The 12,577-nt window shown below is 47.6% G+C and overlaps 1 protein-coding gene across 2 annotated transcripts in view; it reads left to right on the top strand.

The window, feature by feature from the left end:
* The window catches only part of RFX8 (regulatory factor X8), a 1,087,262-nt gene that overhangs the window by 289,868 nt on the left and 784,817 nt on the right, over positions 1-12,577 (top strand). For both annotated transcript variants that reach the window (XM_069636724.1, XM_069636725.1), the window contains exon 2: positions 6-129. In XM_069636724.1, coding sequence (XP_069492825.1) covers positions 6-129 — 124 coding nt within the window. The remainder of the gene's footprint in view (positions 1-5; positions 130-12,577) is intronic.

Here is a 12,577-nt window from a genome sequence, read left to right as displayed (position 1 = left end):
TTAAGGTTGGTCGAACATTTCCATGTGTGTGAAGGATCCAGTGTTCCTCGTTGCCTGATGTATGAGGTTTACAGAGAGACTTGCGGCCAAGTTCCTGTCAGTCAAGTTAATCCAGCCACATTTGGAAAGGTAGTCAGTGAGAAGTGGTTCCTGTTGGTTATGTTCTAAGAATGCAGTCTTTTTCAAAACAGAATTTAATTACCTATACCTTTGTTTCCTCTCATTTGAAAGTTGTGGATAGCAAACCAGGCCCTTTGGTGCACTGCTACATTTAAGCATGCATTTGTTGATTTTTAACTACTGGAAACAAAAAATCAGTAATTGATAAAATTTAAATAATAAATACATTTGAGACATTTTAAAAACGCTTCAGCAAAGTCAATGGATTTTGCTGTCATATGGCCGGTATAGCATCTAGCCACCACATTGTAAGTTGAGCCTCGAGTGCCACAATAATGCCTTCATATGCCTGCTGTAGTCACAATCTAAAAAGTAGCCTCATTACGAGTATGGAGGTAGCCATGGTGCTGTTAGCGCCATGGCTGCCTCCATACCAGGCTCCAATACCAGGTTCCTGCAATGAGGAATTACCGGGTCATTCCGACATTGGAGGACCCGGTAATTCCTCCTTGCAGGAACCCATCCCCATTCCCATTCGAGCCCCCATAGGGCTCAATGGGAATGGGGAGGGAGGTAATAACGGGCACATTACAAATGGCCCGTTATTAGCTCCCTCTTCCCCTCGCGAGACCCGGAAAGGACGTCTGGTTTCACCAGATGTCTGTACTGGGTCCCACAAAGGGAACCTTGTAATAGGCACTCCCGTAATGAAGGGTGCCGGTCCCGTACCAGCACCCTTCATTACGGGAGCGCTGCCCTTGTAATGAGGCCCATGGACTAAATAATAAAGAAACTGCTCTAGACCCATAGTTTGGGTGACTTAATAAAGCTTCTAGTCTCATGGAGTCTCAACTCGACATTTTTCTAAAGTAGGAGTAAAATGAATGTTTCTGCAGTTGATAAGTATTTTATCAAGTAATCAGTGGCATAACTTAAGCTGTATCACTTCACACGTTGTGATTTAAAACCAAACGGCTCCTAATTACCCTCTTATTTAGCATTGTCAGATATTAAGTGCAATCTTCAAAGAAAATGGTGATCCAACTGTCAACTGCTCCTCGTATCCTTTTCCCATCCCGTTATTTAGGTCTCTGCGTGTTTAGCTTGGGGCGCAAGGTGAGGGCTGGGAGGGAGTGTAGCCCTAATCACTGCTCCTTCAATCAGATAATGGTATAAAGACTATTAATTAAATTCATGTCATGAATTTCTATTTGCACCCTTTTTGAAATGTTCATGGCGGCACAGCCAGTTAGGATTCAGGAATGCAGGGCACACATGGCCTGAGTTGCCCTGTCTTTCATGGCTGGGGTGTAATGAAAGCTTCTGTTGTCCCCCAGTTTCTTCACACTTCTGCTCCCTCCTTGACTCTTTTCTTCTCCTCTCAACCCCTCTCTTCACTCTGCCCCTCCTGTTACCATCCTTGGGCTCCGCAGCCCACTCTTTCCTCTCAACTCTTCCTCTCTTTTCGTTCCCGCCCATCCTCCCTCATTCACCTACATTCACTGCCTTACAGTCACCACTTCCTTATCTGTTTGTAGTTGTATTTTGTATTTATTGATTTATAAAGCGCCTTACACCAAAGTGCTGTACAATGGAACAACATAATACATAAAACATAAACAAAATAACGGTTGAAGCAATTACAATATGAATCAATCAATCAACAAAACAGTGAGAAGAGCAATTAACTGAAGGGGATAGGGAGGAAAGGGGAGTGGGACTGGGTGGGGGGGAGTGGAGGAGAAGAGTAGGAGGATGGAAGGGGAAGGGTGAGAGAGGGGAGGCAGGAGGGGGGGAGATAGTTGGGGGAAGAATAAGGAGGGGGGAAGCAGAAGGGTGAAGGGGTTTCAAGGAGGTGAATGGAGAAGGAGAGATTTAAGGGAAGTGTGGAATGAAGTGAAGGTAGAACGGATAGCAAGAGAAAGGGAGTTCCAGTGTAGAGGAGCTAGGAGTTAGAAGGAGCAGAAACGGGAGGAGGCACAAGGGGACAGAGGTACAGTGAGTAGGAAATGGTCAGCGGACCGAAGGGAACGGGAGGGGGAGTAGAAGGAAAGAAGAGAGGAGAGATAAGGGCGAGAAAGACCATGGAGAGATTTGAAGACAAGGCAGAGAAATTGAAATTTAAGTTGGGAGTGAAAAGGAAGCCAGCCAAGGTAAGAGAGAGAGGTAGAGATGGAGTCACAGGAGGTAAGGAAATAGAGGGTGCAAACAGAAGAGTGGTAGACGGATTTAAGAGGGGCAAGATGAGAAGTAGGAAGTCCAAAGAGTAGGGAAGAGCAGTAGAAGAGGCGGGAGAAGATGAGGGAGGAGATTAAGAGTTTGGTAGCATGGAAAGTGAGAGTGGGACGGATTTTGCGAATATTGAAGAGGTGGTAGCGACAGGTGCGAGAAGTGAGGGAGATATGTTGGGAGAAGGAGAGGAGAGGAATCAAAGAGAACGCCTAAATTACGAGCTTGAAGAGAGTAGGAAGATTGGAGGGAGGAAAGTGAATGAATGGGGGAGGAGGGAAAGAATAGGACTTCAGTCTTGTCAGTGTTAAGAGAGAGAAAGCGGGAAGACATCCAGTTCTTAATGGCAGCAAGGCAGGAAGAGAGTTTTTGGTGAAGGTCAGATGAGAAGGAGGAGAAAGAGAGAAAGAGTTGAGTGTCGTCGGCAAAGAAGTGGTGGGAGATGCCAAATGAGGAGATAACAGGAGCAATGAGGGAGGTGTAAAGAGAGAAGAGGAAAGGACCAAGTACCAAACCTTGGGGTACGCTGTATTCAAGAGGATAGGTAGGAGAGGACCGGCCACCCCAGGAGACAGTAAAGGAGCGGGAAGAGAGGTAAGAGGATAACCAGTTGAGAACAGAGCCTTTGAAGCCAAAGGAGGAAAGAGTGTGAAGGAGGAGGGGATGATCAACAGTGTCACAGGTTGCAGAGAGATCGAGGAGAATAAGGATAGAGGATTGTTTGGCATGGCGAGCAGAAAGAAGGAAGTTAAGGATAGAGGTGAGAGCAGTTTCAGTGGAATGTTTGGGACGGAAGCCTGATTGGTAGGGTGGTAGGAGAGAGGAATTAGTGACAAGGGATGAGAGTTGAGAGTAGGCAAGGTGTTTGAGAAGCTTGGAGAGGAATGGGTGAAGAGAGATAGGTCTGAAGTTAGAGGTGAGAAGTGGATCAGCAGAAGGTTTCTTCAGAATAGGGATGATCGTAGCATGCTTGAAAGCAGAGGGAAAGGTAGCTGAGGAGAGACAGATGTTGAAGAAGGAGGTGAGGTAGGGGAGAAGAAGAGGGTAAATATGTTCCTCCTCTGCTGAACCCAGACTGTCCCCACTCTTGTTTCTCCAGGCTTTCAACGCTCTATGACGCTAGTGTCACTTTCCCTCCTTCCTCCATATGCTGTGCCGATTCACTATAGCAACGCAGCAACGCACCCATGCTTTTACAAATCCGGCTCCTTTTCTTCTTGCTTATCTGCCCTCCACAAGACCAGTGCAGGTGTTAAAACTATAGCACCCGTTGGGCAGGTCAATGCTAGGAATTAGGTGCCCTCAGCCCTCCTTAATGTCTCTTACTTTGCTTGGGCAATTAAGTTTGGGTTTTCACAGTCCAAATCTATTGCATGGCCCGGCTCCTCGAGTGATATTCTTGCACATAAGGAAGCCCTTACATCATTTGCACATACTGCATCATGCCCACGTTATCAGTTAAGTTCAGAGCTCATTGGTTTCTCTTATTGTGTATTTTGGTTGATTTGCAAAATTAAGGTTCAAACCTGAGATATTAAAAACTGAGGTGTTTGGGTTAAAGACCTATGGAATGTAGGGGTCTATCAACAAAAATGAATCTCGCCTTGGGATTGGTCAAAATCAACAGTGTCAGGAAAGGTCAAATAATAAAATATGTAGATTTCCCTTTCGAATGTATTTTGTCTTCCCACACATTCCTCATTTTATGATCTTTCCATATCCAGCTTTAGCTGATTCGGAAATTCTTTCCAGCAGAGGGCGCTGCTCGTCAATGCCTGTCGACTCAATGTTCTCCGGAGGCCTCCGCCTCGATGTTAACATCATCGATTGTATAAAGCGTGCGCATCGACAGTTGGCTTCAGTTCAGTTTTTCAGCAAAAGCTATTGCTTTGGATATGGTGCGCTTCGGTTCCCTACGAGAAGCTTTGATAAAATTACTCAAATGGTGTCGTCAACGGCATCATCATCACCGAGATTGGGGTTCAATAAATGCCAGGGCTGTGGGGACGAAGATTTCCCTTACGGACCCCCATCGGGTGTGTATGTGGGGCCTGGGTTCCTCTCACGCAACATTTGACTGTAAGGTCTGCCTATAGTTGACAGCGAAAGCCCTGAAAGATCAAAGAGGAAAACTAGCCATAGGTAGGTCTAAATCCCCATCGAAAAAACGATCTTCAGACAAGTCAAGAAATATTTCTCCTCGTCGAAAGAAGACAAAAAGATCTCACCACTCGTCATCGTTGCGACGGTCGAAGAAAAGGCAGCATAGGTCGCCATCTTGGTCGTCGTCGAGTTCCTCCCCAGAACGGGACAAGTCCCTGATGAAATCCGCCTCTGCGACTGAGTGGGAAATTTTCAGAGTGAAAATGATGAAAGTATTCGAGAATGCCGCCTTGACCCCCTTGAAGGCTCATGAAACCCATGCCCCTCGAGCCCAGGAGGCAAGGAAAAAACTCCTTGAGAGCAGTCGAAGGATCCCTCGTGTCGAGACAATTCTCCTTTGAGGAAGAAGTCATCGACCCCATCGCGCCGAAATACTCCTCGTCGGCCCTTAAAAAGTCCTCGACGCTGAAAGCATCGAAACCCTTCATGTCAAGTGAGTCATAAATCTCACCGCGACCATCGACGCCATCGAGGATTATTGAAAAATCATACACTCCACTACCAAGAAAGTATTTTTTTAATCACTTTCTTCTATTTATGAGGATGTAGAACATTCCTCTGATGATTTACGTCCCATTGGCCTACAATATGGAACAACTGGCGTTCCTGAACCCTTGATCTCGGGGGAATCAAGGATTAAAAATGTACAGGAGTCCCTGCAAATTGCAAGTGGACTAGATACCTCCCCAGAATTAGAATTTGGGAGACTTGATCCTAATGACCAAGCAGATTTGTCCTACAGACTTTTAATGTCTAGTGTGATGGAATACATGGGGTGCAAAAGACCCACACCAATATATGTATAACATTGGTGGCTGAACATATACCCGCAAAGGTGAGGAAAGAGACAGATTTTTAAATCCAATCAAGGATGAGAAAGATGCAACGTGCGAATCCCTCCATACAGATCTCGACACTCCTGACCGTATCAGCAGGTCAATGGCGGCTAGTACAGTAATGCGCAAATTTGCCCAGTTAAGAAAATCTGGTTTTGCTCCAGATGTGCAGTCCAGATTTCTTAACATGCCATTTTACGACACACATTTATTTGGTAACAAGGCTGATGACAGCCTGGAGAAACTGCACACCTCCAAAGCAGCAGCCAAATCCCTTGGTGCTGCTATTAGACAGCCACAAAACTGCCCCACCGCGACACCTTGGAGGGGTAGGTCCTTTAGCTTTTACTTCTCAGTTGGATGGGGGAGGACTGTTGAATCAAAGAGGTAAAAAAAGATTCCCCTTTGGTGGACGAGGAAGAGGTACTAAGACTGCCCAGGCTGCGGCTACTTTACCATCAGCCACCTCAAAACCTCTCTGAGGCCTTAGCTCACAAGACCCTGGTGGGAGGCAGACTCTCAAGGCATCTGAAAGAATGGTGAGGCATTACTTCAGATGCATGGGCATTGGAAACAGTTGCCCAGGGTTACTGCCTTCCCTTTCTAAAAAAGCCTCAGAGTCATCTACTGGGGAACAGCTCTTTCAAAGTTCTAGATCTGCTCCTTATGCAGGAAATCTTCACCCTGCTAGAGAAAGGTGCTATAGAACCAGTACCTGTAGCGGAGAGGAACAAGGGTTGGTACTCCCCATACTTCTTAATGACCCAAAAAGAACTGAGGATTGAGACCCATCTTGGACTTAAGAGACTTGAACTAGTTCCTCAGGAAGGACAAGTTCAAGATGGTTACCCTTTCTCAGATCCTTCAGGCCCTCCAGCTTCAGGACTGGATGGTATCATTGGACCTTCATGATGCTTACTTTAATGTGCCAATCTATCACAAGCAACAGATAGTACGTAAGATTCGCCTTTGGCGGTTCTCATGATCAGTTTTCGAGTTCTGCCATTTGGGCTGATCTCCGCCCTGAGGATTTTCACCAAGTTGATGGGGATGGTGTCAGCGAGTCTCAGGAGAGGGGGGATTCACTTCTACCCCTACCTGGATGATTGGCTGATCAGGGCCAGTTCCCCAGAACAGGCCCTGGAACTTCTCAGCTACACCTGTCACTCTCTCCACGGACTGGGCTTCTCCTTCAACTTCAAGAAGTTCCACATGATACCATCTCAAAGGCTCCAATTCATTGGAGCAGTCCTGTATGCATCCCTGGGAAAAGCCTCGCCACCAGAAGTAAAGACTCAAGACGTTCTGCAGATGGTCACCAAATTCCAAAGTGCCCAGCGTCTACCGGCCTTTGACTTTCTGAGGTTATTCAGCCTCATGGCATCCTGCATTTGTCTGGTGCCAGAGGCGAGCCTGAGAATGATATCTCTCCAGTGGGCTCTCAGGACTCAATGGCCTCAATTTTCAGGCAGGATACCAGATCTCCTTCATGTCCCAAGCAGGGTCGCACTGGATCTCCTGTGGTGGGCCTACGAGGGTAATATTCTGAAGGGAGAGCCCTTTTGGTAGCCATGGCCGGAGATCACAGTAGTAATGGACACCTCACTCACAGGGTGGGGAGCACATGCTAATGATCTGACAATCAGCAGTCGTTGGTCTCCATCGGAGTCCAAACTACATTTCAATCTTTGGGAGCTGAGGGCAATCAGACTAGCGCTGAAGGCCTTTCTGCCCTCTGTGCGGGGAAAGAATGTACTGATAATAACGGACAACACAGTGGCCATGTACTACCTCAACAGGAGATGAGGCGTAGGGTCACTGCCACTGTGCAGAGAGGCAATGGAGCTTTGGTACTGGGCAATTCAAGAAGGAATCTTCCTATCAGCAGTTCCCCTAGCCGGTGTGGAGAATACGGCGGCGGACGCTCTGAGGAGGCATTGCTTAACGAGTGGGAACTAGCTCAGGAAGTCCTTCAAGCGATCTTCACCCTTTGGGGAACACCGCAAGTGGATCTGTTCACGATCGGTGTCAACCGGAAGTGCGAGCGGTACTGCTTAAGGGAATATTCCCCAAGAGGAGCTCTGTGCGACGCATTTATAGTGGACTGGGAGTTTCCACTCATGTACACGTTTCCTCCAGACCCCGTCATTCCTCAAGTCATCAGGAGGTTCAGGAAATCCATGATACTAATTGCTCTGGATTGGGCCAAGAGGACGTGGTTCTCCATCCAGAGGTCAAGACGCTAAACCTTCACGCATGGTTTCTGAGCGATTGAGATACAAGTATTGCGACCTCCCGGATGACGATGCCAGCAACAAAGTTCTCATACTGCTGCCGTCCGAACAAATTCTGCAGCTGGTGCATGGATAAGAATGTGGACCATTTTACATGCAGTAAACATATGGTGTTATCTTTCTTATTTCACCTGGCCAATCTGGGGCTCCAGGTTGGTACAATTAAGGGGTATCTGGCAGTGCCCACTATTTTTAAGCGCTCCTCTAAAGAAGTATCTTTCTTCAAGATCCCACTAGTTATCCAATTCTTAAAAGGACTGACAAACACATTTTCCCTGGTCCCTTTTCAAGTCCCAATTTGGGACCTCAACTTGGTGCTGAAATGTCCAATGTGTGCCCCTTTTGAGCCTATACATTTCTATCCTTTAAGATTATTAACTTTAAAGACAATGGGCCTCATTCCGAGTATGGCGGTAAGGGATAGCGGCCACCGGTAACGAGACCGGTGGCGGTAATCCCTTACCGCCATACTCCGAGGTTCCCTTTGCGCCCTCGCCCTTAACGCCTGCTTTGAGCAGGTGTTAAAGTCGAGGGCGCAAAGGGGCCTCCAAGCCAATAACGGTGACCGTAATGAACGGTCACCGTTATTTGCATCTTCCCCATTCCCATTGAGCCCTATGGGGGCTCATTTGGGAATGGGGAAGAGCCTTGGTGAATGGGGAATTACCGCCCCGCCAACCTTGGAATGGGGCGGTAATTCCGCCATCCACCAAGGCGCTGCCGGTCCGGGTACGGCGTCAACCAAGGCGTTAATAGCGCCATTGGTTAGCGCCGTACTCGGAATGAGGCCCAATGATTTTGGTGGCCATCACATCAGCCCGAAGGGTGAGTAAACTTCAAGCCTGCTTACACAATCTTCTATAAGGACAAAGTGGTCCTGAAGGTGAAACCTACCTTCTTACCTGTGTCTTCAGATTGTGTCTGAGTTTCATTTAACTCAGAAAATAATTCTACCTTCATTTTACCCTACTCCTCATCCTGGAAAGTAAGAGGAGAGGTTACACAGGCTTGATCCAAGGCGTGCACTTAGTTTCTACATCTCCAGGATGTCTAAACTAAGGCAGGATGACCAACTTTTTGTAGGCTACACGGGCCACAAGTTGCGTATGGCAATCTCGAAACAAACTTTATCAAGATGGATCATTTGAGATTAGGTGGAAAGGATCCTCCAGAGGGTCTTAGAGCTCATTCGACCAGGGGCATGGCTACCTCCTCTGCCTTACAGAGGGGAGTCCCAATTAAAAATATTTGTGCAGCAGCCACATGGCCATCCGTACACAATTTTACCAAACACTATAATCTGGACTCTTTCTCAAGTCGGGGGTTTATTTGGAAATGCAGTGCTACATTCTGTGCACACAGACCTATAAAGAAACTCCTAAATGTTCATGAGTCTGAAAATTCTGACTCCCTCCTCCAGAAATACATACACTGCTTTAGGAGTTTATCATAAGATGAGGAATACGTGGGAGGACACAATCCATTCAAAGAACAAGGTAATTACCCATGGTAACGTTCTTTCGGCTGGATTTTCCTCCCACACATTCCTCATCGACCCTCACAACCTGCCCCGCAGTAGAATTATTTCTATGTGTTTGCAGTCCTCGCTGTTTCAGGAGGAGTAAGTGTTGGGTGTAGGCTATCCTATGCACGTAAAAAACAGAACTGAAGCCAATGGTCGCTGTGCGCGCTTTATACCATTGATGGCGTTCACATCGAGACAGAGGCCTCCGAGGGACATCGAGTCGACAGGCATTGACACACACCGCCCTCTGCTGGAAAAAAAATCAGAAGCAGCTGAAGCTGGATATGGAAATATCATAAAGTGAGGAATGCGTGGGAGGAACATCCAGTAGAAAGAATGTTACCATGGGTAAGTAACTTGTTTTTCTTTGGGATACTGGTCTCCTCAAAGTTCTCCGAAGTACAACACTGTCTCAGCGCTTGGTCGCTTCTTTGCTTGCGCTTATAGTCATATGGATGTAGCTTGCAGCTGCCTATTTGCCACAGGTCTTCACAGGAATATAGCGCCAAACTCTCGATCTGTAATGTGCACCAGGTGCATAATGCCTGGTCCACTACTTGCTGGTCTGGGATTAAGGGATATTGGGCCCTTCTCACCTATAAAGGATGTAGTGTGTTTCTCACCTATCAGTACTAGCGGGGATATTGTGCTCCTCCTGCCTACAAGGGATAACTCATAGCTCCCTCTCTCTCTGTACTCTGCCCATGTCACTATAGGCAAAGGAGTCAGACCCACTTTGCGCTGACAACCCTCGTAGCCTTGGACCCCACTTCAAGCGTCCTTGAGCTGTCTTCACACATATGGCCCTTGCTTTCAGTCACCTCCAGATCCTTCTAAGGCCTCTCTGTAGGCTCTCTGGTCCCCTGGCAGTCTCAGTGCGCAAGGCCTAAAGGCCTCCTCTGCTATTCTGGCAGGGCTCTTTTCAACTTCACCCAGTGTTTTTTCCTCCTTGGTTTGTCATTGTCCACCTTTGTTCTCAAACTCTCTGCAACCTCCAACTCCAACCACAACTCGACTGATCCCTGCACTTCATACAGTCCCTTTCATAGGCCCTTTGTTGTATTCTGTTTGGTGACTGGCCCTTTCTGTCTTCGGTTTGTTTGGGGCTGCTTCCTTGGTGAACTTGGATGTGATTCTCATTTTGCCCTCTCGCTGCAGTTCCATGGCATATTAAAGTTGTAAAGTCATTTTTGAGTCATGTAGAAGTTCTGCTCTGCCATCTTTCCTGCATGTCCCTCGTGTGAGTTCCAGACTTGGCTCCCTGAGTTCAATCCGCTGTTGCAGGTCTGCTCCACTTGTGTGCCAGCCCTTTGGATCGCTTGAGCCACTTGGATAGGTTTGCCTCAGTGTCCCATCCTAGTTTTCTCTTTCTGTCTCTGTCTCTCTCTCTTTTTGACACTCTAGCTGGAGAACAAATCCTGCAGATTGCAGCTGCCGGTAAGCAGGTCCTTTGCTTATGGTCTGTGTGGTTCCCTCTAAGGCATAATCTTCAGGGGGCAAGTAATGTTATTCTCCACAGCAGTAACGGGTTCCAGTTGTTGACAGACTCCTTGGTATCTTCTTCTGTCACCATTACCCAAGCCAATAGCATTTCAACAGGGATCTAGAGTTGCATATAAGTACTAAGGAGGGTGTGACGGCCACTCATCACAGGTGTGACACTATTCAGAGTTGCAGCCAATGTCACGTGCATTAGGGCCCAGGTCTAGTGATTCCACTTTGTGCTGCCACCACGTAGCTCACAGCATTGGGGCCACATCTCCCTGGTAGGCTGGCTTTACCGGGCTGCAGGGATCCCTCCGGGCCTAATCATAAGGTCAGACGTCTGACTTCCTGACAGTATGGGAAGGGAAATATAAGTGCACGCAGTGGAGGAACCTTTTTAAATTGCCTGTTGGATTCCACATTCTAATCACTCTAATGGTTACCCATATAATCTGCCAGGTTCCTTGCCCTTAAGACCACTAGTTGCTCTACATAGGCTGGAGCTCTATATTTACTTTTACATTATCAATGTGTAACTCCCTCCCACCCCCCAAGTCATTTTATCAAACTTGCGGTGCTGTTTTTCCTATTTAACAGTTGATGGGAACATATCTGGGACCCAAGGGATTAAGCTTCCTGATCAGTAGTTCCTAGTATGATGGTATTGTGATTGTCCATTGGTTGGGTGGCTGTTGTGACGGGTCAGAAATGTAAGGCGAACAACTTGGTAAAGTTTTTCCACAAGAAGCCATGTTATTAATCATAAGGTTTTGATAAACTCCTCACTGTCCCTAACCTAAAGAGGATTCCTGTGCCTATCAAAATAAACTAAAGGAAAACACTCAAATAAAAAGAATGTGTCCCTCACACTTATACACTTATACATACATACATCAAAACTTTATATCCTTGTAGGGGGCATGGCCGGCAGACAAACGGTGAGGACGTGTAGCATACCGGCTCCTGCTTGATCCGCTTATAATATGCCTAAATACTGTCCATATTTGAAGCCTGAGACCAGATTGCAGCATAAACGGAGGCACACAACCGCAAAGGTTCTGCTATATGTCCTCCCCATTCGGTGCCTGAATTACGATCTGTGAGATATCGGAGACCGAAGACAAGATGGTGGCCGCGGTGCCGGGAACGGCTGCAGGAGGCCCCGGACGCTGCTTAGCCGTGCCGTTCTCTAGCTGCACCCTACCCTCTGGCACCTTGCGGGTGCAGGGTGCAGAGTATCATATGGCCGCCTGTGGGCAACGTTGGCATTAGACGTGAAGGACGCCCGACACGAGCGCTAGCTGGGAGCCGATTTCGAGATGAAGGGAGCCTGCGCCTCCCGTTTTTTCAAGGTGTGAGTGGTACCGGTGGCAGCGGGATGGAAGCGCAGCACTGGCAATCAGTGGCCCAGCGTTGTCGAGGACGACAAGGAGGCCCCGTTACACTGTGTGCCCCACCCCCTCTGGTATTTCACACGCCTGCACTGCAGCCTGTAGAGGCATTACCCATAAAAGGTGTCACATTGGCTACATTGGACCCACGGGGCTAATGAGGGAGCGCTGGACTTATCCCCCATATATCGGAGGTGCAAGAGGAGTCAGCAGAGGGCAGGAAAACAAGACCAGGCCCCTCTTGATTGCTAAGACTGTGAGAGAGGAAGAGTGAAGCTGAAGCGTCCTGTGACTACTGGGCATTGGCGACACAGAGAGCCTTCATAGTGACTGGCACCAACTTGAAATAAAGTCGAGTATGGTGCAACTTGGGGGACATTCAGGACTGTCAGAGCTGAGAGACGTAGTTCTTAAGCTAATCCCAGTGGTCCTAGTGTTCCAGTTGAGAGCCACTAGTGTATGTTTATTGGTGGTGTCATTGTAAGGAATATACTGGGAAATTTCGGTACAAATGCCCGGCAGGTCTGGATGGAT

Source organism: Ambystoma mexicanum, chromosome 7p, assembly GCF_040938575.1.
Source record: "Ambystoma mexicanum isolate Mex_15411 chromosome 7p, UKY_AmexF1_1, whole genome shotgun sequence".
NCBI lineage: Eukaryota > Metazoa > Chordata > Amphibia > Caudata > Ambystomatidae > Ambystoma > Ambystoma mexicanum.
This window is presented reverse-complemented; position numbering and strand designations above follow the sequence as displayed.